General features: G+C 27.2%; 6 protein-coding genes and 2 non-coding genes across 8 annotated transcripts; 4 read left to right on the top strand and 4 right to left on the bottom strand.

Moving 5' to 3' along the window:
* Window positions 1-406: 406 nt before the first annotated feature.
* On the bottom strand, window positions 407-489 carry TBLA0Atrna22L. Its single transcript has one exon. It is a non-coding gene; the product is annotated as a tRNA-Leu (tRNA).
* A 5,195-nt stretch (window positions 490-5,684) lies between these two features.
* On the bottom strand, window positions 5,685-6,622 carry TBLA0A07050 (homeobox domain-containing protein; the record flags this gene model as incomplete). The annotated part of the gene is made up of 3 exons (XM_004177967.1): window positions 5,685-6,314; window positions 6,374-6,467; window positions 6,561-6,622. The coding sequence occupies 3 exons, from the start codon at window positions 6,620-6,622 to the stop codon at window positions 5,685-5,687; spliced, it is 786 nt and encodes a 261-aa protein (XP_004178015.1).
* A 347-nt stretch (window positions 6,623-6,969) lies between these two features.
* On the top strand, window positions 6,970-7,575 carry TBLA0A07040 (uncharacterized protein; the record flags this gene model as incomplete). The annotated part of the gene is made up of 1 exon (XM_004177966.1): window positions 6,970-7,575. The coding sequence occupies one exon, from the start codon at window positions 6,970-6,972 to the stop codon at window positions 7,573-7,575; it is 606 nt and encodes a 201-aa protein (XP_004178014.1).
* Window positions 7,576-12,810: 5,235 nt separating this feature from the next.
* SWI6 (transcriptional regulator SWI6) lies at window positions 12,811-14,187 on the bottom strand (the record flags this gene model as incomplete). The annotated part of the gene is made up of 1 exon (XM_004177965.1): window positions 12,811-14,187. The coding sequence occupies one exon, from the start codon at window positions 14,185-14,187 to the stop codon at window positions 12,811-12,813; it is 1,377 nt and encodes a 458-aa protein (XP_004178013.1).
* A 1,520-nt stretch (window positions 14,188-15,707) lies between these two features.
* Window positions 15,708-15,780, top strand: TBLA0Atrna18V. Its single transcript has one exon. It is a non-coding gene; the product is annotated as a tRNA-Val (tRNA).
* A 1,012-nt stretch (window positions 15,781-16,792) lies between these two features.
* Window positions 16,793-19,027, top strand: PLC1 (phosphatidylinositol phospholipase C; the record flags this gene model as incomplete). Its single annotated transcript, XM_004177964.1, has 1 exon — window positions 16,793-19,027. The coding sequence occupies one exon, from the start codon at window positions 16,793-16,795 to the stop codon at window positions 19,025-19,027; it is 2,235 nt and encodes a 744-aa protein (XP_004178012.1).
* A 489-nt stretch (window positions 19,028-19,516) lies between these two features.
* Window positions 19,517-21,640, bottom strand: TBLA0A07010 (Zn(II)2Cys6 transcription factor domain-containing protein; the record flags this gene model as incomplete). The annotated part of the gene is made up of 1 exon (XM_004177963.1): window positions 19,517-21,640. The coding sequence occupies one exon, from the start codon at window positions 21,638-21,640 to the stop codon at window positions 19,517-19,519; it is 2,124 nt and encodes a 707-aa protein (XP_004178011.1).
* A 3,528-nt stretch (window positions 21,641-25,168) lies between these two features.
* Window positions 25,169-26,950, top strand: TBLA0A07000 (uncharacterized protein; the record flags this gene model as incomplete). The annotated part of the gene is made up of 1 exon (XM_004177962.1): window positions 25,169-26,950. The coding sequence occupies one exon, from the start codon at window positions 25,169-25,171 to the stop codon at window positions 26,948-26,950; it is 1,782 nt and encodes a 593-aa protein (XP_004178010.1).
* Window positions 26,951-27,544: the final 594 nt, after the last annotated feature.

Here is a 27,544-nt window from a genome sequence, read left to right as displayed (position 1 = left end):
CGTAATAATTGCTAATAGAGAAGAAGCAAAAAAATATGTAACAATTTTAAGCTTTGCTGCTCCCAGTAGTATATCTTTTTGTCTGCTAGTTTAATACCAACTGTTTATTAAACTATACAACTATATACCTGAGCATGTGTAAGTTAAATATTATTATTATTACGTTCCGATTTGTTAACTATATACTTCCATCTTTTCTATTTCGTCCTTTTTGTTTTCTAGTTCTTACTTCTTTGTTCTACCTTAACGCTCTAGTTTATTCTTTTAGCTTTAGATTCTTAAATAGAATTTATGTTCATTATTCACTTACTTGTTAATCTACATGTACATTCTGTTATCACGTGATCATGATTTATACACGTGATCATGATTTATACACGTGACAAAATATTACAACCCACAAAAATGAAGGATGCGAGGTTCGAACTCGCGCGGACACCGTCCAACAGATCTTAAGTCTGCCGCCTTAGACCACTCGGCCAACCCTCCTATGTTTTTATGTTAACTTAACATATAGTGATCTAACTAGTATTTTACAGATGGCTATAACCTTGATTATTCTTATAACTATAACTTACTTATCTTATTCTGTGTAACTCTATATAGTTGTTGTAATCGTCTCGGGACAATACTAATAATACTAATAGGGCTTAGGGTTTACACAAACCTGAACTATTCTTGAGTTATTGGACTTCTTACACTAAAAGCTACAGTACCAATTGTACTTAAATAATAACTTGTTTTTCTTATAACTATAAAATTAATATGAACGAACTATAAACTTATGAATTCTTGATGGATAAGTAGCCCTATTTATACGTTTTCAAATAGAAATATTTATCCTGAATATTAGTCTATTAACTTGTCAAGCAATTATGCAATTGCTTGAGTACGTGACATTATGACTCGTAGTCATTGTGTGATTGCTTTGCTTGTAGTTTGAGAACATTACTTTTTATTGCATTACTTAGTTAACATTTGGTATACTTAGGATAAGTCTACAGCATTTATTGTGCATAAATAGCCATGGAACACTTGTGTTAATAAGCAAATTAACATAGGAAAATTATATCTTTCATTTTTCTAGTCAGTTCCTCTTTAGCAACTGCTCAAAACTAGCAGTATAAAGACCTGCGTTTTTGGCAAAGGGTTTTAACAAAGAAAAGATACAAATACGAAAAGGCTTATTTAGATTTAAAAGTGTGTTACAAATACTAGCTTGAGTATTTTCCTTAATATATATTTAGATTGATTTTGAAAGAAGGGTCGTTCTAGATTTGAGAGATAGTTAAACGTTTTATATACGTGATAAATAGAGTAGAAAATGCACCTATGCAGATTTCCGTAAATGAAGAAAGTATGCAATATGATGAGGTGTCGGAATAGGATGTCCTATCATATTTTAGTTATATTGTGTAGTTAATGAGAAAACTATGATTCAATTTTTTGATTTTTTTTTGGAGACGGAATATATTAGCATGTTGTATCTCTAATTTTGTAACTATATCTGAGAAGTTAATTCTTAAATATATAATAAGATTATTCAAGTTCAGATAATTAAGTAGTTTAAAAGTGATAGTAGTAGGTTAATGGTGCCCGTAAATAATTAGTAAATAAAATCTCATTCTAATTGTTTGGACAATATTTCTGGTAGATATACTGTTTTAGGATAAAAGATAGTATACCGTGAATATAAGTTGCTAATAAAACCCCCGATTAGACAATTCGTTGTCTCAGGGTATACTATATATGAGAGACATATAACTCTTGAGAGGTTAATTAGGTAAAAAATTGTTACCTATAGACGACGATGAATTGACTTCTGTTGTTAAAAAAATAATGTATAAAATATAAAAATTTTATTCAAAACCTAATCTTTATATTTTATATATTTTCTATAATATTTATAATTTTTACTCTTATTTAAATGTGAAGAGGTTTGTATGCTATAAACTAATTCCTAAAAAAAGTAACATTTTTTTAGGACCCATAGGAATACTAATACAAAGGATTTTAATGTCGTATAATTTCATAAATATTTATTTTTTGAAAACTGTAGAACATACAATTGTAAAGTAGATATTACCCAACATTTACTTCGACGAAAGACTTATTGAATTTGTAAAGTATATAAATTTTTAGTAAGATATCTGTAAATAAATAATTTATGTATTAATTGTAATAATAATTGAACTTTTTTTTTGTTTTTTCAGTAGATTACTAACGGAAAATCTTGATTTAATATATATTCTATATTGGTTCCATTTTTTTAATTATAAAAAGGTTTGGGTTCTCTTTTAACCGTTTCAATAAAAAACATATTTGTTATATGGTAGTTTGAAGTTTTGTCTGAAATTTTTTCAGGTAATCCTTAAGAAAGTTCTTGTTTTGATCAGCTATATCTAAAAAAAATATTTTAGCAATCACACAAGTCTTTCATTGAAAGTGTTTTTTTAAAATAAAAGGGTAAATTGAAGTTTTATCAGTAAATTAAAGCTTTTAATTTTTATTTTCTCAATTTATATTGACCAGCGGTCGTACTGTTCAAAATATTGTTGCTCATAGTTTAATTCTTAGTTAAGTAATCTGTTTGAATAATTATTATATTATTATAATAAAAAATCTCCTTGCTTCTTTGGAAAGGGAATATATAATATATACAAGATATGATATGAACAGTTATAAACTTTTGGGATATTTTTGTGGTAATTTATACTCCAAAAAATGGACAGATTCACCATCAACGAATTGGTGGTCTGGTATTAAAATGGAATCTATCACATCCTAACACCTCCTTAAGATTATTACCTGGGTGTTTTTAGTAGTAAGGCCACATATGCTTAATGCATGTTGGATTATTCATTATATTAAGTTGTTATTAGTTGTTGTATAATACTTTCAGTATTCTAACAATTTCAAATAAGGGATTTTGTTTACCTTTGAGGTAATATAAGAGAGGTTAAATATAAGTACAGTGACTGATTTTGTTAAAGAAATAAGCATCTCATCATTCTTTAAATATAACTTTTTTTTAATTAAAAATATTACATTAATCATTGTAACTATATTTTATTAGTAATAAAGGGTTTTTTGTATTAAAATTCTTATATATTCATAAAGGAAAAAATAATTAATGTTATTCTAATGGGTTAGCTTGAGTTATTATACATTAATAAATAATTCTCCATAGAGGAGTAGCAATGGGAATCTTGGCGATTTTAGTGTGCTTAAAAAATTGAAAGGACTTGATGAAAAGTTCTTCTCATTATTAAATTATTGTAATTGGTTTTTAGTTTACCCGTTCAGAAATTGTTTTAAAAAATTTCAAAGTAAGAAACTGAAGGTTTAACTTCTTAAAAGGTTTCAGTTCAGCGAGAGATATATAACCTACTATTTGAACCTTCCATTATAATCTTTTGGTTAGTAAATTATAATGTCATATTTTTTTTTGGATGGTTGTAATATTTAAAAATTATTATTATTTAGAATTGAAATTAATAATTTAATTATATAAACAATTTAATATAAATTGTTGTAGTTTAAAAATAAGATGTCTTAGGGTAGTAGCTGTTTGTATTATAGTTAATATTAACGAATTATCTAATTATTTATTTTTAACGCTATTTAGTGTATCTAGCAAAAATATTTTACAAAATGGCAAATTGTGTTTTAATAGTATCGGAACATTATGGTATGAATTGTTCTCGCGTAGCTAAATAATATATGTAAAAATATATAGGTAAATAAAAATTGTATATACTTGTATTCCGAGATATTCAGGTAGTATAAAAATATCGCTTAGTGTATAATATTTTACCCTCAATAAGTAATAGTCAGGTTTTCTTATAGAAGTAGGATATAAAAATTAAATACGAAGTTGATTATGAACGTAGATTTTAAATTTTAATATCTAAATTTATTTTTTCAATTTATATTTTTTTTGTATATTACTGGCATATGTATTATAATTTTGAGATGTTAATAAATAGCAATTTATACTAATATATTATTAGATAATGGTGAATAGTATTGTGTTTAATTAGATGAACTTAGAAAAAATTATGTCTAAATAAAAAAGTTTAACATGTTGTTTGGGTAATAGCGTTGTTTTTAAACAAAAAGTAAAAATATATTTGGCGTAAATTTGAATTCAAATAAGAATATAACTTATATTTTTTGTCTTTCATGAAAAACTTGAATATAAAGTGATAGATTTTTGTAATATGTATTTCTTAGTGCAGATATATATTATATTTAAATGGTCTAGGACTTTTATTCAATTATACCAAGTAAGTTTGGCATCTAAAATATCAATTTGGTATTATATTTTTCATTATATGGTACTTAAATCCACTTCATTTGCAGGCTGCGCTTCTTGTATTTTTTTACCAATTTCTTTGCAAACAGAAGTATTTGTTATAAATTATAACGCAACAGTTTGACTGAACATGAATTACAATTTAGTATTATATTTTTTAAAAAAAATTAGCAATAATTATAAAGGGCAATAGTGTTGGATCTTTATGGTATTAACTGTTCTTATAATAGTCCTCCATGAGCTAAATACGTATATAAAACTACAGAAGTATGTAAAAACGAGCTCTATTTATATTCCTAGAAATGCAAGTTGTATAAAAATATCACTTAGTACGTGATATTTTACACTCAACAAATAGTCCCTGTCTCAAATTTTCATACTACTGAATTTAGGTAGTCGATCTAAGCTGTTCTGTTTTGATATATATCAAGAAAAGAAAAAAAAAAGCATATTACTCTAGTAAGCTTGAATTGAAAATCATACTAGTATGGTATGTAAAACTGTAAATAACAAGTAAATTCCATATTATCATGTAGCGTTTGTTTACTAGATATTGTATTTACATATTTATAATTTAATCTTACTCAAAGTATAATTGTTTTTGGTAAGTATTAGGTGTTCGTTTTTAATTAATATTAAATTTAAGTTTTGCTTTTGATATATTTAGTGTTATTTATGAGAAGTAGGTCCATTTAATTATGATATATTTAAATATCCTAATTTTAGCGTTTTTATGCAACGTCAAAATATCGGTTAAAATTTCTTCAAGTTATATAATTTTTGTGAAGCCTTAATTTTCAGAATTTAGGTTGAAGTTTTTAAGCAAGTATGTAGTGAAATGCTGGTTTACGTTTTCACTTATTTTAAATGTAATTCGTTTTCATTAACTTAATCATTTTGTTATTTTATAGGGTTAATATTATTAATATATTAACTATTTATTATAATTAAGGGTATGGTGAATTAGAAATTGAAAAATTTGACCAAGTATTATATTAGTTATTATTTAGCTAATTATTTATTTACATATTTATCCCGTAAAAATGTAAATAAATAATATTACAAAAAGTTATTAACTGTTTTTAATGTTAATTCACAAATGGTTATTTCTATTGTCCAGCATTTGGAATTAATTAATTTGCATATGTTCTGCGAAGCAGAATATGTATTTTTGGTTCTTTTTTTAAAAAGAACAAAATCGAAAGAAGTTTTTAGTGTGTTCAAGTTAGTTTAAAATAATTATAGAAAATTTAGATATTTAATAATTTGTTAAAAATAATTATTTAATGCAATATGTTGTGATAGGTAGTGAATATATATGTAATAATTAGGTACTGCATTTTTCGATAGGTTGTTGTGAAGGAGTTTAAGATAATGGAGAAGAAAGAGGGGGATTTTTTTTGTGATTTTGGGAGTGATTGTTGGTATCATTCTGTAGAAGGGAAGCGATATTGTTTGATATTTTGAGGGAGTGGCGTTCTTTGCGACGGCGGTTGGAGATCCAGTTTTTGACTTGTGTTTTGGAGAGAGAGGATTGTGTTGTGAGGGCTTGGAGGTCAGAGTTGTGTAGGTAAGGGTGTGATTTGTTGTGGAGGAACCATTTTTCGAGGGGGATGAGGGTATGTTTTGGGAGGCGGTGGCCACGATGGCTGGGAGTGTGCTGTAGGGGTGGGGAGAGGGATTTGGGGGAGGAGGAGGAGTAGTAGTAGGGTGGTGAGGGATTTGTTAGGGGTGTGGTTGATTTTTTTGTGGAGGGTGAGTTTGGGAGTGAGTTGGAGTGGGGGGAGGTGGAGGTTGAGTTGGAGTTGGACATCATGTGCTGGGTGAGGACGTTGAAGACGCGTGGGTTGTGGGTGGATTGAGAGTGGTGGAGGCGGTGGAGCTGCCTGGCCTCCTTCACGAGGCTGGACAAGACGGTGGACAGCTGGACGGTTGTGGTGACGAGTTCGGTTTCCTCTTTTCCAAGGGGTTCGTGTTTGATTGTTTTTGTCAAAAACTATATTTGGGGTTAGTAGTTGCACAAGTAATTTAAAAACAAAATGATAGTATACATACTTTTAATATTTCTGAAAGTTGAGTTTCTTCCATACTTTTAGCAGATGGTAAACGAGAACACATAGAAAGGAGTTCTTTGTTGAGGTTTTGTAATCTATTAATAAGTACGAGCCAATAATAAAACGAAATAATAATGTGTTAGTAGTTGTGCTATTAAAAAAACTGAGACGAGGTTAACTGAACATACTGTTCTTTAATGTTCTCTGAATTGGTAGGATTCAGTAAGGTATCGATAGGTATCTTATTCATCTTGTATTATTTATATTACTTTGGGTTGATTACTTGAATTGGAAGAATAAATTTAAGAAAGACAAAATCTTCTGATTAAAACCAATCTTATATTTATACTTCAAACGTAATGATAAATTTCTTTATTCTGTAAATCTAAAACAATAAGTTTCAAAATTCTCTGATGTAGCACGGATGTAAGTTTCCGAATCGGATCTTTGGGGCCATGTAAAGAAATGTATCAAATAATATAGTCATGTAATAATAATATAAATAGAAATAGAAATAAGAATTCATATTCTTATTTCTAAATATTTTCTGTTCCCAAGATTCCAGTGATAAGAACAACAATAATCTAACGTAGCTAGATGTCTAATAAAACAATGAATCACACGAAAAAAGCACTATTCAAAGTAAATTTGAAACTTAATAAGAATATTAGAATGAAAACAAATTCTAAATCTATGAGAAACAAATTCAATGAAACTAGAGGAATATCGATACTACTGTATAAGAACCACAATATTAAGATCCCATTTCCACCTACTACTCTATTATACAACATTGAAGTTGAAAAACAGAAGATAATATCGACACAGCATATGTTAAATGAATATACTATGGATAATGATGATAATTATCTATCTGATTTATTCTACGAAGATGAGTATAATGATAATAATAGTTTATTTGATAATGGCTTTCCAAATAATGTAAATAGCAATCCTAATCCTGTAAATAGTGAGCGAGTACTAAATGGATTTATAGCCTTTCGGGCATATAATTCTCAATTCGGATACGGCCTCAAACAAAATATTTTGTCAAGTTTATTATCCACGGCATGGCACGAAAATCCAAACCAACAGAATGTATGGAACTTTTTTTCGCAGGAGTATAATTTTGTCAAGCCCAAGTGTGGGTTTGTGGAGTGGCTAGGCCAAACTTACGAGAGGGAGATGCATCTACTCTTGTAATTGTGTCACTTCCACTCGGCCTTGCATATCATTATCAATATTACTAGTAATCCATATACTCCTCTATATCCTACTCTACATCTCCCTCTCTATATTTGTCTATATTACTTTATAATTTTAATTTTAATTTTAATTTTAATTTTCATTTTAATTGTAATTGTAATTGTAAGTGTAAATGTAACTGTAAATTTAACTGTAAATTTAACTGTAAATGTAACTGTAACTGTAATTGTAAGTGTAAGTGTAAGTGTAAGTGTAAGTGTAAGTGTAAGTGTAAGTGTAAGTGTAAGTGTAATTGTAATTGTAATTGTAATTGTAATTGTAATTGTAATTGTAATTGTAAGTGTAAGTGTAATAATATCTGCAGTTATTTTTTTAATTGGAATTTCACAAATGAAATACCTCTATACAATTAATTATCTATACTATTAATTTACTAAATTCAAGTCATACCCATTTCAACTATTTACCATTAATTAACATTATAATGTTAACTTAATAGTATAATTATTATTACAAATAATAATAACAATATGTTTAATTGTTAATTAAATTGAATTACAAAATACAATTGGAAATGAATACACAATTTAAAATTTCAATAACAAATGCATTACACATTACATTCTATCACTATCATTTTTTATTTACCATATAACAATAATGTAATTGTGCTCAATCATATTTTTTATTACAATTAAACTTGAAACAAACTTTAAACAATCATAAAACCTTATATTCAAACGATAAACATGTCTTGAAATATTATTACTTCAGTTTTTAACTGAAGTAATTCACTCTAATTACTCTCTACATAACTATTTTACCAATATTTAAGCCATTAATAAACAAGAAGAGCTGTTATTTTAAATAAATTATATAGCACAAATTACCAAATCTATGCTTGTCTCTTTTATTTACAGTATAAATCTCACTTAAAAACCCAACTTCCTTAGAACGTTTTACACTTGATTAAATGTTCAAAAATCTTACGACAAATAAACAGCAACCTCATTGTCAGTTCTTTAAGCTACCTTTATTATACTAAACAAATATATTTATAAAATGGCAACTATAACAGAAAAAACCAAGCATCGCTTTTTCAAAAATTTGAGGTTGCGATGATGTCCACATTAGGACTTGAAGTACTAAATAATCTATATATTAATCCAAAATGGATTAATATTTCTAATTTTGTCTTTTAAAAAACTCGGAAAAAGACCTAAAACTAGTCCTGAAAAAATGTTAAAGCAAAAATGGAAATTTCAATTACCTTATTTATCAATATAATTATTAAATGAAAAATACATAATTTAATATGACCATTTCTGGTAATTGTATTTACTAGTTAAGAAACAAAGGATTTAGATACAATTATAAAACAATAATAATAAAATATAAATAAATTAAGACAAAATATAAATAAAACTATTTCAATTTCAGATAAACAAAATAACCCCATAAGATATTTTAAAACTATTTCCTTATATGTAAGTAACTAATAACAAAATGCTAAATATATAAAATTATTCATGAAACAATCAATATTCAAAATACCAAAATTAAAAGAAAATACCACCCCAATAAATAATAAACAATTAAAATTAATATGCCACAGTAAACACAAAATACTGAAATAATATTATATATCCCAATAATATCATTTACTCCTATATGCCAAAACACTAATTAGCAACAAAACATTTCTTACTACAAAAAAATAAAATATGTATTTCAATACATATATTATTTATTATTAATAATAAATAAAACCTTCTTATAAGATACAATTCAAAAACACCAGTTATCTATGTTATAACACCAATAATAATTTAATAAAATATGCAAAAACCACTTACTATTCAACTAAGATATACAAATATTTTCTCAATTCATAATAATAATATTATTATTATTTACCTGAATCCAATATCTTGCTACAACCATCTAAACCTATAACGCTCAAATATTAAATACTTTGTCTAAAAAACAATTTAAAATAAATAAAAAAATTTTTATTACTTCATTCTTTAAAACATAATTTTGCAACATAATAAACGTACTAGCGATTAACCAAAGAGACCTCATAACTAAATTATATAAAAATGTCAAACGAAATAGTTTCGAAACTTTTTAAAACATTTTCAATTATTATTCATTACCATACTTAGCTACAAGAAGAAAAAAAAACTATTTTGAAATAACCTATACTTCAAAACTTAAAACCTGACCTTACAAATATTTTCGATAATATTATTAGTTCAAAAGACTGTGAACTTTAATAAATAAATATTTATCTCAAACAACGCTAAAATGATACAAAAAAATTAATTACAAGGAAATAATTTAATTCAGAAAAACTGATATAAACCAAAAATACTTCATAATTATACAACAAAATATTTATCTCTAATCTATTAAATATATATCAAAAAAAGAAAGAATAAATTAATTAATCCTAAACACAAAAGAAAAACTTTTTTCAATATTTACAAAATAATCCATCAAAAATAAATATCCAAAAATATTACGAGTAAACAAATAAAATAAAAAAACAGTTAGTCCACAAATATCAATCTGATATGATTATATTCTCCCTAACAACCAAAAATATTATTTAATAATCAAAAACTCCCAAAATTTAAAAATTAAATTGTCAGGGCTATTGCTTTGTATTAATGGCTAAAAAAGACATAAATATCATTATAATTGTGGCTTTATGCAACAACTAATAACAACTTAACATGAGTAATAACCCAACAATCATTAAACATACGTTGCCTCATTAATAGAAAACCTAGGTAGTAATACTAAGAAGGTACTAGCATTTGATATATTCTATTTCAGTACCAGACAATCAAGACTTTCATGATATATCTGTCCGTTTTTTCGAATGTAAATTACCACAGAAATATCCCAACGGTTTAAACCTGTTCATTGTATATAATCAATATTATATCCATTCCTTTCCCAAAAAAATAAGCGGATTTTTCTATACTAAACAATATAAAAAATCATTCAACAGATAATTTAACTAAGATAAAAAAAATTGACATTAAATTGAACAGTTCTAACACACGTTATAAATTATACTAAAAATTTAAAAAATTGTTTTAACACTTTTTAAATAATATAACTACTTATCAGAATTTCAAAATATCACATTTATTCTCATAATTTTAGTTGTATTATAAGATAACTTGTAAATTTTATGAAAACCGGTTCTGTTTATATTACCAACTTAATCTGTTTGCATAAATTACCATTTAACAGATATCATTTAACAATACCTACACCTCATATAAAATAAAATATCTTGCCATAAATATTTTATAATATAAATTATAATTCCATTTACCTCTATAATTGACATTTCTTCATACCAAAAGACTATCTCTTAATTCATTTCAACATGTCTAATATAATTTTTTTTCCATCGTATAATACATCAAGCAATCTAGGGGGGGGGGGACATTCAAAACCATTATAAGAAGCTCCAACTGTACCTTTTATGATTATCTAATGTCTCTCTTTAGTCATTACATTCAATTCATATAGTAATAATACGTATTAACAACCATTGAAATTCTTAAGTAACTTTTTTTGTGATTACAACTACGATTTACCATATATATCAAGTTATAATAAGTGAATATCATTATTTTATTTAAATTTATTAATAGAACAATATTAAGGAGACCAGCATTATCATACAAAGAAAAACTTCTGATTCAGAATTACTTTGTATCAAAATATTCATAATAATTTTTAGCAATAATATGGTATTCCCTGACTATTGTATCCAAATAAACCATAATATTTAAAAACTCAACTTAAACATCCATTCTAATTAACTAAAATTAATATAAAACTAATGTATCAAGCAGACTTACACTATTCAATAATACATTCAACACAATCTATTTCTATTCAAACTTATCTAAGAAAAAATATTTTCCTAAAAATATTTATTTACACTTTTCAACCAAATAACATGACTAGTTAAATTAAAAAAGTAAAAAACTTAACACCAATATTTTAAGTATTTAAGATATATTATATTTAACGTCTTTATAGATAGAACAAGTAACAGTTACTTAGTAACAACAATACGAAACTATGAGGTATAATCAACACAACAAATAAAAATCCCAGTTAGGTAATTTATGGGTTTTACAATATACAATTACGAATGGGTATTAAACTTCTATACCCCTTTGTAATCTTGACCATAATCAAATTAAGCAATATAGGTATTAAGGTGCTAAAGAGTTATCAACAATAAACTTGACTTTTCGGATGGAAAAAATCAAACTTCTAAGTAGTATACCTAAAAGCAATTTATAACTTTGATTTATAATGTTTCTTCATAAGTATTTTTTCTATTCAAACGAGTAAGAGCTTTCTATATAAGATTTTACCATTAACTAAAGCAATTACTCTCCAAACATGTCGTGCTCTAGTACTAATACAACTTATGCAAATGACAATATAATACTACTATGGCGCATCCAAAAAAATAAGAAAGAATCTTACTAAAATTATTAAAATATATTTATATATAAGTATATTAAGTACACCTTACTATTAAAAATTACTTTTTTGTTTATAAAAAAACATATATTAATTTTTATAGATCATGTCAAAAATTTTGCAACCTATTTTATTTCACTCAAAAATAAACAAAAGGAAATTTGAACTAAATATAAAAAAAATCAATAAAAGTTTTAAATTATCATATGTTATTAAAACAACTCAGTAAAAAATATAATATTAATAGTTAATACAAAAATACTCTCACTACTAAAAAAAATTTATAACATATATAATAACTAATTAAAAAAACAACAATTTAATTTAAATAACAAAAACTGTTTTAACATTTTAAGTTCTTTCAAATTATTTTACAATTGTTTCTTAAACTTAAAAATATCGAGTTTACTGATCAAGAAAACACTTATTTCAACAATTACTTTCTATATTAATTTACTACCGTTACACATTCTCAATAATATTCACGTTAAGTTAAAATACTTTTCACAAAATAAAACTTTAAATTATATTTATTACCATAAAAAAATGTTTGACTAAAAACCTGTATATACTTCTAAAACTTTATCAGCTTTAAACCAATTATAAAAAAATAAAAAAATAAAAAAATAAAATAAATCACATAAAAACCATTAATCATTTAAAATTTACTTAGAAGTTAAAAATTTACTCTTCATAAATTTTTTAATTATTAACAGAAGTATTACTTCCTACAATACTACCATGTCTTTTTAAAAATTCCTGCATTTCACCGGTGCTTGGCTCATCACCATTTTCTGCCTCAATTGCTTGTAACAATCCATCTAGCATTCCATCAACTTTATCTTCATCCACTTTTAAACATAAAGCTAAAACTCTTCTAAATTTATTTTCAAGATTTAACCTTTCCTCTATTACGTTTTCCAAATGTTGATCTAATAATTTCTGATTACGTTTATAAGCCTCAATTTGTGCTTTAATGGGAATATTATTTAAGTCTAAGTTATTATTAATAGTACTACTAGGAGCAAAATTTCTAGATAATTGGTTTTTGTATTCACTAATACTATTTATTTGTTCTGACAGTATTAAATTCTGTTCCTTCAATCTTTTGGCTCTTGATAATCTTTCATTTTCACTAACTAATTGCTCCTTAACAATATTCAATTTAATTTGTAATTGTTCGAAAGTTTCAGTAGCTTCTTTAATTTCGCTTTTGTGTTCATTTTCAACCCGTCCTAAAACATCCTGTAATTGAGAAACTAGACCTGGAATATCACTTTTATTACTTGCGCTCATGTTCAATTCAAATCCACTTAATCCTTGATTGTTTGAATTTAGATTAATATTCATATTGTTATCATTATTACTATTAGAATCATTAGAAGTTCCTTGAAAATTTCCTGAACTAGAATTAGCTTTAGCTCCCGATGTTAGTGATGGGGACTCATTAGTTGCTCCATACTCATTTAATGCCTCAACTATGGACTGAGCATTGAGTCTTTCAGCTATATTCAAACATGTCTCACCGTTTTTATCCCTTGCAGGTAGCATTTCTTGAAGAACCCATTTCAAATTTTGCGACGAATTACGAACAATCCAACCCATTAAAATATCTAAATAATATTTAGCGGCTGGAGCACATGCTGGGACATTTGTAGCTAAGGCAATGTGATGGAAAACAGTTCTTCCTAATGTATCTACACAAATAATAGATGGCTCCAATATATCTAACAAAGATTCAAATGTCCCAGCATCATAATTATTAGTACAAGAAACTGCTCTCATTAACGGTGTTTCACCCCTTGCACATCCAATACAAGAGTCTGCACCTGCTTCGATTAATCTTCTAACTAATGTTACATGAGCAACAGAAACTAACCAATGAAGTGGAGTATTACCTTCGTCATCAAGAGGTGAATTCAATTGATCAGCTGGCGGTAATTGAATATTATTTAGGTCCTCACTTTTATCGTTATTTGGAAATAATAATTCTTTTAAAAAATTCTCCAACTGGTTCTTAATATCAGAAGAAACCTGCTGAACAGGTAAACTTGGCCTTAATTGTGGATCTTGAATCATTAATTATTTTTATAATAAAGTATTTTTAAATTAGTATAAAGCAACTTCTTTTCTAACTATCATTCCCAAAACAAGGGGATACCACTTATTATTGACTACGAAGTTTTATACAATAGACTATATTTATTATAACTATTGAAAAAATATAAACATGTAATATCGGAAAACTAATTCGCGAAGTTATTATAAATATACTAGAAAATCAAAAAAAAAGGTTTTCAATGTGTAAACCAAAAAGAGGAAAAAAGATTTAATTGATCAATATATATATATTATAAAATAGGAGAAAGTTAAATAAATCATATCCTAATCAATTGTAATAAAAACGACTATATATACATATAGCCTAAATTTTTAAATTACAATTATTTAAAAATTACCATTCCGAACTATAATTATTAAAATACATATGACACCTTTTGAACATCTTAGAACAGATTTCCTAATTTTATCTCTCAAATATGTAAAAAAAGGAAATTGGATATATAAATATCAATTCCAGACTACTTTATGATACACTTTCAAATTACATAATCAAATTATTTTATAATGTTCTTAAAAAACACGTTAGACTGACCAATTAATGTCTTCAAGTAACCAACTCAGTAATCCTGAACATGTATCTTATAATAAGTCCAAAACATATACAACATGAAGATTGTAACTTTACTAACTCTAGATCCTAATTATTACGGGAATTTGAGAGAGCCTGATATTATTTAATAATGAGGTTTCGATGTAATATTGGGTTAATTCTTTTACATAGTTTATAGAACGCTATATTCATTTACAAATTATGGTAAAATAAAATAAGCAACATCCATAAATGTTCTTAAACCCTAAGGAACATCTCCCTTGCTTAACTAATATCTTAATTTTGGACCAAACTAGGCATGTGAAAATTAAGCACTCTATAAAATGTCTTTTAAAAAAAATTTAGAGAAATAATTTTATTATTATACAGCAAAAATGTATATATTAAAGATATTCCACACCAAAAAAATTGAAAAATACTAATAATTCTTCAACTACTTTTTTCAATTGAGCTTTTCTCCTAAACAGTGAACATGTAGGAGTTATACTACCATTTAATTTGTTGTAGCCGAGATCGACTTTATACTCATCTCCAAGTGGCTAACTAGAAATTGTACACAACACTGAGCAGCTGCTAGTTGCATACCTGTGAATATCTGTTCGATGCATAATCTCTACTAGTTAGCCAGCATTACTCAAACTGTGCACTCCTACCCTTGTAAGTAAGTTTATAAACAGACCAATTAAAGTAAAATGGAAAAGCTGGCGTTGACCTTTGAAAAGTATTTAAAGGCCAGCTTTTCAGACTTAAGACATAAATTTATAGTTTTTTATACAGTTATTTAGTTTAAGAAGAACAATTATATTCGTAAGTTCGAAGGATTAACTGGTGTTAAGTTAATAAGATTGTTAAGTTAAGTTTTGGTAGTTACTATTTAAGTGTATCGTACTCCTGAGTTGGTTTACAACATAATTCAACAAGCGGTGTTCTGGTGGTGTAGTGGCTATCACGTTGCCTTCACACGGCAAAGGTCCCGAGTTCGATCCTCGGTTAGAACATTATTTTTGACAAAATTCTGCATTGTAACAATTTTTTGCTTTGCTACTCCCAGTAGTATATCTTTTTGTCTGCTAGTTTAATACCAACTGTTTATTAAACTATACAACTATATACCTGAGCCTATGTAAGTTAACTATTATTATTATTACGTTCCGTATTTGTTCAACTATATACTTCCATCTTTTCTATTTCGTCCTTTTTGTTTTCTAGTTCTTACTTCTTTGTTCTACTTTAACCCTCTAGTTTATTCTTTTAGCTTTAGATTCTCAAATAGAATTTATGTTCATGATTCACTTGTTAATCTACATGTTCATTCCTTTATCACGTGATCCTGGTTTATACAGGTGACTAACGTAGCTCACGCTACGTGACATGCATAATCACGTGATAAAGAATTTTCCAACGTATAAATAGTTTACCTGTAGCTTCAAACAAACTACCTAAAGAATGTTTTCAATATTATTATAAATTTAATCATGAATAAAATTTTAAAGAAATATATTTAAAAGTTTGTAAAAACCTCCTTAACTAAAAAACAATGGTTACTAAACATGACAAAATGAAATTAACAAATATCACGTGATGGTCCAGACTGTCCAACTCTTGGCAAAAAATTAACTATTACTACAGGGAAAATGTAGACATTTAGATATTTTTTGACTTATATATATATGTAAATAAATAATACATAAAATACCTCTGAAACTTAATGCAACGTATTGAATGCCCACATTCCAATATAATAAAGTTAATGATGGATAAAGAGAATGAATAATGATAAAACAATTCTCAGAACTTTAGCGAATTATACAACAGGAATTTTAACTTCAAATTCAAATGCTACGACATCTATGATTGGATCATCAACAGATGAAATGATTAACAATACTGCTTCTGGCCCAGTCACTTATTCTAACTTCTTGAATAAAAATGACCTTGCCACATTAACTACAACTGTATGTAGGACTACAATTATTCCAACATCTTGCAAAAATTTAGAGAACAAAAAATATGAAATTTTACAACGTGGAATTACCATGTATAAAATTACTAGAAAAAAGAAAAATGTTATTTTTTAAACTAATTAATAACAAGACAATAATTTGGAAAAATGGTTCCAAAAGACTGGATATTGATAGTATCAAAGACGTAAGAACAGATAGTTTAGCGAGAAATTATATTGAAGAATATGGCATTGATAATACTACTGCCAAATGGTGGGTAACATTAATTTATGTCATAAACAATAACAAGTTAAAATGCTTACATCTAGTTTTAAACAACGAAGAAGAGTTCAAATTATTTGTCAGTAGTATCTTAGATATTATAAAAGAACGAAGAGAATTAATGCAGAGTATTCTAGTACCAGATCATGCAAGATTTGCAAATATTCATTGGGAATCAACTGTTTCTCCAAAAAAAGAAGATGAGATTAAAGAAACATTGACTTTCCAAGATGTCCAAGCTTTATGCTCAAAATTTAATATAGTTAGTTCTCATTCTTATTTGCATAAAAATTTTCTATTAGCAGATGTCAATAATAATGGTCTTTTAAACTTCGCAGAATTTCAAACATTTGTGAAACTATTGAAAAAGAGAGATGAAATTGATACTTTATGGAAAAACATTACTTTAAACAAAAATAAAATGAACTTCGAAAGTTTTTTTGATTTTATTTCAACGAAACAAGGTGAAAATATTACAAAAAAAGCTGCTCTAAGACTCTTTAAACAAATATCACAATTTAAAGAAACTATTAATAAGGATATCTTTCTGAAATATCTCCGAAACGAACCATATACGAAGAATATTAATGAAAATTATTCGCACCCAATTACTGATTATTTTATAGCTTCTTCACATAATACATATCTGCTGGGGAAGCAAGTGGCTGAAACACCCAGTGTAGAAGGATATATTCAAGTATTACAGCAGGGATGTAGAAGCGTCGAAATTGATATATGGGATTCTGAAATTGGTCCGGTAGTATGCCATGGTTTATTAACATCTGCGATTCCATTATCTAATGTGGTTACCGCTATTAGAAAATATGCCTTTATCACTTCTCCTTATCCATTAATTATTTCTTTAGAAATCAATTGTGGCCCAGATAATCAACTTTTAACTGTAAAAATATTACGGGAGATTCTTGGAAACAGCCTATTAGAAAGTATCGTTGATAAACATGGAATAATGTCTCCAAGACATCTAAAACATAAAATTATCTTAAAATCAAAGAAGTGTAAACACGTGGAACAACAAACTCCCTTATCATCATTTTCGTCCTATAGTTCTTCTCATGAATCTGAAGTAGAAATACGACAAAGAAGAAAAAAATCAACTGCAAGTATAGAAAGATTTCGGAGAATTAAACTAAAACACGATTTTAGAGTAATTGATCAATTATTAGAAATAAGCGCTATACATGGTATCAGGTTTCGTAACACATCTCTTCCTGAATCTAAAACCGTAAACCATTGTTTCTCATTAAATGAAAAAAAAATTGACAAACTTTGTCAAGATAAAACTCTAAAGCTAGCAATTGACAAACATAATCGTAAATTTTTCATGCGTGTTTTCCCTCATGTCATTAGATACAAATCATCTAATTTTAATCCTATTCAATTTTGGAAGTATGGTACTCAAATGGTAGCTACTAATTGGCAAACATATGATATAGGCCAACAATTAAATATTGCCATGTTTCAATTGACAGACCAAAAGAATGGAATATTAAACTCTGGATATGTATTGAAACCAAAATATATTCGCGAAAAAACTACTAATACGAAAAATATTCCATTAATATATGAAAAAATACATCAAAATAAGAAAAAATTAATTTTTAATATATTAAGTGCTCAATTTTTACCTTCTAATGATCTGAAAAAAGGATGTACCATTGCTCCATATGTCATTATTGAATTTTTTACTACCGAAATAACTGAACTTAACCAAGATTTACAAGTTCACAACGGTACCAAAATCAGTGACTATAAAATCACAACCAAAACATGCCCAGGTAATGGTTTTAATCCAGTCTGGAACTGTGAAATGTCTATTAACATATGTGACGATTCTTTCACATTTATTAGACTGTGTGTAAAATCAAGTGATACAACTTTAGGTGTTATATGTTTTAAATTGGATTATTTAAAAAGAGGGTATCGACATGTACCTCTTTATAATATGGAGGGTGAAAGATATGTATTTTCTACAGTTTTTTTATATTCAGAAATAAAATAATGCAAATTTTCTATATATATATATTACTTATTAATGCGAATAATTGTGCTAAATGCAATAATTATGAGTATCAACTTTAAAGTTGGTAAAATATAGACTGTACCACCGATAAAGTGATATATGAGGTCTTTGCAGTACTACTTCTAATTTGTACAGTTCAGATTGAATATGAAGACTTTATGACAGCTCAATGAAAAAAAACCCTGTGGAAAATTATCCCTTTTCGGAAATATATCGACCGAATGAGGAAAAAAGTGTAGAAAAGACTGATATTGTAAAATAATACAGTTGAAAAAGTGTAATCTAGTGGAAAATAGAAAAATATTTTTATAGTTGATTAACGCATTAATATATCAAAAATTTAACATTCAATTCAGTCAAGGAGTATTGGTAATAATAAACAATAAAATATGTAGTGTTTTTCCCTTAGTTGACAATATGGACAATCATTAAAAGAAATTTGAGGAAAGGGCGAGACATAAAGACTTTTTAACTAACACGTTTAATATCCTCTTCTTTATTATGTACCTGCAAGTCTTTATACATTGCTGTATCGAATGAGGTTAGCTGATTTATTGCTTTATGCACAGTAGTTGAAGGTTTTGCTATCTCATGGATTTGTAATAGTTTTAAAAACGATCTATACATATCGAGTTCATCAGATGTTTTACATATTTGTGCTCCCATATAAACACACCAGAAAAATATTACGCCCATTGGTAATGTTACATCAGAAAAATTGTCACATAATGCCAACATTTCCCTTAAATATTTCATAATTTCCTCTTTATTACAATTCAGATAAAAATAAGAAATATAGGATTTTAATGATAAGTAGCAGAGCATTGTTTCTTGCTCAAATATATTTTTCTCTGAATTATTATTATTTATTATTTTGCTGGTATTATTTACGTCAAATATCGTTTCTTTAATTGCTTCTACTTTCTTTATCAAATTTTCTCCCGACCTCTTTAAGCTTTTCTCTAGCTTAATAGATATATTAGACAATTTGTAAATCATCAAATCATCACCCAGAGCTAAAATACTTTCCTTACTTAATAAATGAGCCTCTTCCAATATTTCAAAGACACATAGGACAAACCCATGGATTCCATATTTAGTTAGCGTATTACTCTTATTTTCCATATTCTTTGTCTTACCATAAAATGATTGAATAATTGGACGAATTTCTTCATAGTTTTCTAAAAATGATAATTCATTGTTTAAAAACATACTTCGAACACCATATAATGAAAATAATATTGAATACCATCCACTCATTAATCCTGAGTTTCTAGTTAATTCAATCAATGAATACAAGGAACTATTGCTTACATAACCACATAAATATGATAAACCAAAAAAATCAATAATACATTTCTCTGATTTTGAACTTATCTCAGAAACTTCCATATTTTGAAGAGCGCACTTTAAGCTAGGTAACCTTATATGAATGTTCCAAATATTTCCTAATTGATTATTTTCGAAATTATAAGTCATTTTAACTATACTTGAGGCAAAATAGACTATGGTACAATATGGCTGTGAAATAATAGTTTCTTCTAAAAAAATTAGTCGGTACTCTAAAGAGATTAATGATGCATACTGATAGAGAAATGTTACTAGGACTGAATAACACACATTCATTATCTCTGGTGCAAAAATATCAATAACTTCAGATGATATTTTTGACAGTGGATCATGCATTAGAATTTTTGAAAGTCTACGTGGTGGTAGAAACTTTGATATAGATGCCAATTTTGGAATTTCAGGTATTAATGGATCAAAGCTTAACATTGTTAATAATGACATATCTGTCTTAGGTATACATGATTTTATGCTAAATTTTTTGCAACCAAGGTGGGATGGTCCAGACCCATCGTACTCTTCTGATGTTATTCGTATATTTTTTCTAGACCGCTCATTTTGCCAACTTTCCTCATTTACTTTGTCTGTTTTGTCAAATATGGGTTTATTATGGTCTGTTATATATGATATTATATCGTTGTCATTTAAAGAATCTGATGAATCATTGGGTTGAAGAGTTGCATCCTTTTTCTTCTTTTTAGCTGAATTCCTTACACAAATCTTACACTCTTCGTTATGATTGCTAGAAAGATAAGTCGCAGTATTTTCTTTAATTTCAATAGGTATAAGACGCTCTTTCTTTAATACATCAGGTGTCATATTAGCTTTTAATTGTGAGGTTTGAGGAACTTTATAGGGCCCCAACGTAAACTTTCTTTGAAATTTTAAAGAAGGATTAACTAGTATACTATTCTTTTTTGGTTTATTGGGGGATTTTTTTTTTCGATCTGCAACAAAATTAAATTTCATACGCTTATTGACTTCCTTATTACTATTTTTGTCCTCATTGGCACCATATTGATTGTTATTATTAGTACTTCTTTCTTTTGTAATTTTATTGCAATTCTCATTAGCTACTGGAACAATTTTGTCACCAAATGAATTTAATATAATACTCCCTTCATATCTACATTCAATAAGTAATTTACAACATCTACCACATTTTGGTTTACGTTCGTCACATTTTATATGGGCTTTTTTACATTCTAAACAACCATGCTTAGAATAAGAGCCAGTTGATTTCATCTACCTTTAAAAATTAATCCAATTGAGAGATTAGGTATAGATTTGTTAGTAAATTGATTTAAACGAAAATATAGAGTCAATTGTGTTTTAGTATTTGAATGCTATTTTTTATATTTTTAATGCATATGATATATCCTATTACAGATGTCTAATAGGGAAGGAATATGCGGTGCTCTATGTAAAATCTATCGCTATTGAAATCAGTAATTGCTCGATATATTGCTTATTTGAAGAGATATCGCAAAAATAGAGATCTAAAAGGAGGAGAAACAAAAAACTATAATTAATATATTGTTGATGCTAAACTAAGAATTCAAAATAAGTAAAAAACAATATGAATTATATGGCGGACTAAAAAACGAAATAAAATATTTATTTTATCTTTTTTATACTAAAATATTATACTTATTGAGAAAATAGCTTAAATCAATGGTGAAGTTACTTTTTTAATTAATGGTAGTAATGCATGCATACCGAATTTAATAATGAGAAATGCATATCAACTAATCATAAGAAATAAAGAAGTCTAAAAAAACTGTTTTTCAAGATGACTCTTTGAAAACAAGAGAAAGCTACAAACATAGAAAAAGAGAAAGAAAAAAACAATGAAATGAATCTGGGCATACATTGCTAATACTATATATAAATATTTGATGAGAGATCTAACTGGAGATTCTATAATTAAATGTAGTGTGCGATATATTTTGTTTTGATCTGTATGGAACTAACTTATTGTAAAAATATTTCATAAAGAGATATAAAAACGAAAAAAAGAAAAGATTAAAGAATTAATGAAATTTATCGTAAGAAGTAAACTAAATGAAGAATACCCTATGACAATAAATTTAGGTTCATCACACTATTAAACTCATCATGATAAGAAACTTAATAAAAGTAGTTTCACTCTGTTCGAATACTGGGCACTTGCTGAGGTACTAGATATACTAATAACACTAATAAGATAAAACATGCTAGAAATTCGAAAAAAATTTCTTAGGAACCACATATTTCTTTCCACTTAAGTAAAATATCGAGGACATTCATAAGTATATGAAATTTACATGCCAGATAGGAAAATATTAAGATTCAATTCAAAGGTAAAATATATTATTTAATATAGAAATACTATTCAGTAGATTAGTTTTATTTACAGTAAATTGAGTGTAAAACCATATATGTATGGGTACCTATTAGGGAAAAGAGATTAAATCGTATCGAAATAAAAGAAAACTTTTTAATATTATAGACAATAAAAAGAAGATAAAAAGGGCAGAGAAGTTAAAATATATAGACAACAGAAAAAAAAACACCCTACGATTAATCTGGAACTTATTTTAGATTAATAATTAAATAAATCAAAGTATATGTTGGTGAGCTATCGATAGTACCTTAAAGTAAAAAGTATCTCAATAAGTAGATTGCCAAAACTAAAATCTTAGATTTTTAAATTCAGAATATATCAAACGATAAACAGTAAAAATCAATTGTAGGAAGGAGAGCTATTTAGAAGTGCAAGGAAATAGTGAAAAAAAGGCAAATAAGACATTTATTTGACAACCAAATCAAACACTAAGGTATGACTAGTAATAATATTATAAGGGCATTCTATAAGTACAGCAAGAGCATCTATCCCAAGATTTCCCCCCTCACAAAGCTTCAAGACAAGTTCTCCATTACCCGATAGTTGAGATTAGCCGAATCCATTCACGGCTACTGCAAGAGCATCAAAAATGCCCAGAAATAAATCATAAAGTTTCATTAAATTACAATGTTAAATAGAATGACTAGTAATGTATATTATTGGTTTTATTAACAAGAAAATGTATTAAATCATCAGATTCTTATAACTTTAATAACGATGAATTCTAAGATTTTTTTTAGTTGACATTCCGCGTAGGGCTATATTTCCAAAAAAAGCTATTAAGAATATTTCAAAAAAAATATATATTGGCCGGAAGGTGACTTAAAAAAGAATAACGGTTCTTAAGTTCTTCCTCCATGTGATGCACTCCGAATTACGTGCCTTAATCTGAGAGGGACGTTGCCAAAAAAACAAACTTGAATAACAGACAGTATCGAGATTATTTTACTGAATTAAGGCAACTCAATTTACAAGGGGGGAAGGAAGAGGAAATGTCATAGTAGTAGAAAATCTTGCTTTTCGATTAAAGAGCACTCGGCAAAGTAGTTTATTACACTGTGCGATTACTATCACACCTCTGCCAGAAGCTATCAGATTTGGAATAATGCTGGTACCTTCCACAAGTCGGGATTTAAACATCAGATTGCGGGATATTCTGAGAGCAGCCGTATGGAGAACAGCTTACGTCATCAAAATTATATCTCATAAGCTCTTTTTAAATCATTTAACTGACACAGCAATTAATCACTATTTTGTAAACTTCTCCATCAGTAACCTGGGTAGTATAATTTTTATTTTTGACAGTATTTTGTTGCACGATAGTTTACCTATACGTATAATTTGATTGACAAATTTCAACATACTGTAGATTTCTGAACGAGGTCACTATTACACTGATTTCAAATATATATAATTCTCCGCTTGTCCTCTTTTACCTATTTTGTACTCACTTAATAAATATGCATCTTGTCATGTAAACTTAGGAAGAGTAAACGAATATAGCTTCTTATAGAAATACTATTTTGGGATAATTCACATGATTCAGAGTTCTATAACTGAATATAATTCGTATTGTTGATTAGCCACAACCTTCAATGTTATTATAAAGCAGCATCCTGTTTTTTGAACTCGTATTATGCTTTGAACACTTCGTTCCACCATATCTTTGTTCTTGATATTTAATTGCATAAAAACATTTGTGGCACGTATTTGCTGACGCGCGCCACGTGCCGGGACTGTCACGAAATGTTTTTGAAATTTGAGAACGAATTTTGAATTTTGAAATTTGATTTGGCGAGCTATCTTTAAAAGGCTAAAACAAAATAAAATACATTCGTGGAGTAAATTAAAAAGGTTTAAAGTTGGGATTAACTCTGAAATACTCACACATACGTGAACCTTTGTGAAACCAAACGACAAGAGCACTGACTAACAGTTATGAGTATGTATGAGAAAACTGTTATCTCCTACCAGTCCTCAACTCACTAGTTTGTTGTTTTGTTTTGGTTTGTTTTTATTTTTAAGTTATTTTTTAAATTAATACAAGAATTTTAGCACTTCTTTTATTTGCAAATTTTTAATCATATCTATTTCCAAAAATACAAAAAACAGCCAACTTAAAACAATAATCAAGATATGTAATTATTACATCAGTTTGAGAAATATTTTTACTAACGTTAAATTTTTTTTTCTTTTTTTAAATCTTATTGCAACATAATATAATATACAATTTATTATTTTCTATTATTTCAATTAAAACATAGGATCATTATATGCTATCAAACACCCTGTATTTTATTATTTGAGTAGGAAATAATTTATTATTATATTACGGCTGCTTTGAGAGTATTAAAATTTATTCAGATAAAAGTAAGACAAATGGTACGATGAAACAAATGTCTCTTGAGGAATTCCTCGAGAATGATACACTGGGTGAATCTGTTTGGAATGAAGATGATATTAATATAGATGCTATTAATGAAAACCCATTGAATAATACTATCTCAAATAAGCCTAAAATAGAAAAAAGTGTTGAAAATGAAATATCAACAAAGAAAGAACCAATAAGGCCAACCAAAACTGTTCAACCCCCTCCTCACGATACTTCAAAGGATGAACCAATCATTATTGAAGGACCCCCATATATGATTAAATTCTCAAACTTACCTCCAAAATTTTCGGATTTCGATATTGAAGATTTATTTAATGCCAAACAGACAAGATTAGTTAAATATAAATTATATTGGGAATTAGAAAAATATCCATCAATTTCAATACTTAAAAATGGTTCAATTTTCGATCAAAATTTTAAGAGAACAGCAAAAGTTTCATTTGTAGAAGTTATGAATCTTCACGATGCTGATAAAATTTTGAGGTTTTGGAAAATTCCGTTATTAGAGTTGTATAAGATTAAAGTTGAGCCTGCAGAATTTACTGATTTTCAAAACTATTTAAAAAAACAGCAAATTTTAACTGATTTAATTTCAAAAGATCCAAGGGATAACCCTTCAAAATCCTATATACCTCCTAAACCTAAGCCAAACCCATTTGGCTCAGCTAAACCAGTAGATACTCAATCTAAAATGTTAGATATTGAAAATAAAATCTCAAATTTCCATGTAGAAGATACTGCAGTACTGAGAAAATTATCAGAAGGCTCTTTAGCAATTGGAAAAGAAACTCCAAATCAAACTAATCCTCATCCTAAAGAAAAAATTAAAGTATTGAAAAGAGATCAAAAATTATCATCAATAAATGTTAATGACAAGACTAATAATAATACTACAACTTCAACGCAACAAAAGACTAATAAAACTGAACTAAATACTACTACTTCTCCAAAACTCCAAAATGAAAATTTGACGTTATCTCCACAGACTCCAAGAATGGTATCTTATTCACAAGTAGCTAGGAGAGCAGATGATGCTAAAAAAACACCCTCCGCATCTCCAATGACTACCCCAAATAATCAATATATAAATTTGACACATACCAATAGTAATAATGCAAATAATAGTTTTGATAGATCGCTTCTGTTGAAATCACCCATTATTCATGATAATATTAACGAAGAGATTGATGATATAAATGACATAAATATTACCGACAACAACAATAATATCTCAAAAGAAAATGGTAATAATTATTCTCATACTAGATCCCCAATTAGATATTCAAATCCAAATGCTAATAACAATGGCCATTATGATAGGTATTCCAATAACTCTTATGGAAATAACCATTCACATAATAGCTATAATAATACTAATAACTACAGAGGAGGCTATAAATCGTATAATAATACAAGTAGAGGTGGCTCTAATTACAATCATAGACCATATCGTTCCAAATATAATAGTATTAGCGGCACTAATAATAATTATAAACAACATGGAGGAAGAAGTTCCTATAAAAAATCAGAATATGGAGGTAATGGAAGTGATGATATTGAAAATCAAACTGAAACTCAACAAACAGATGAACAATCTTTGCTATTTAAACCGGTAAGCACTTTTTTGCACGATAATAAAAGATCATATCACAACAATTCTAACCATCATGGTAGCAATAGAGGTGGCTATAGATCTAAATACAATAATAATTCTACATCTAACTATCGTGGCAACTACCATACTAGTAGTCGAACGACCCATTTTTCACAAGAATAATTCTATCACAAACAGGTCTGAATAAGATTAATTATTATTGTACAGATTACTTTAGTATTTTTTCCTCTCAAATTTATATTTGAGTTTTTACTTTTCACTTCATTATAATTTCTAATTAAATTGCCTTTAATTCCTTAAACTCATATTTCTTATTTTTCTTTTCTTTTCGACAATTCATTTTTTTTTACAAACATTATTCATTGTTGTCTAACTACTATCATTTTTTTCTCAAATTTTCTTCATTATATTCTATATTATCTCTTTTTCGATCCACTTAATATTAATTGCATAATTGTTTTTTTTCTAAATTTCTCCTTTTCTAATTTAATTATTTCTTCAATTAACGGTTAATTTTAATAAATTGACTGTTAATTATAATCACATGCAAACAAATAAAAATAGAAACTTGCGATAACGATTATACCATTTCTTTTTTATCATGTTCAATTGTTAATTAATAGTAATATTTTATTATATTAGACTGAGACGGCATATTCATTATATAATAAACAAACAAACAAATGTATAAGAAAATAAATTTTCTATATTCTATTTAAGCATGTATCAATCTATATAATGATCAATATATCAAAA

Source organism: Henningerozyma blattae, chromosome 1 (genome assembly GCF_000315915.1).
Source record: "Henningerozyma blattae CBS 6284 chromosome 1, complete genome".
NCBI classification, from domain to species: domain Eukaryota; kingdom Fungi; phylum Ascomycota; class Saccharomycetes; order Saccharomycetales; family Saccharomycetaceae; genus Henningerozyma; species Henningerozyma blattae.
Note: the sequence above shows the minus strand (reverse complement) of the source record. Positions and strands in the feature narration are given on the sequence as shown.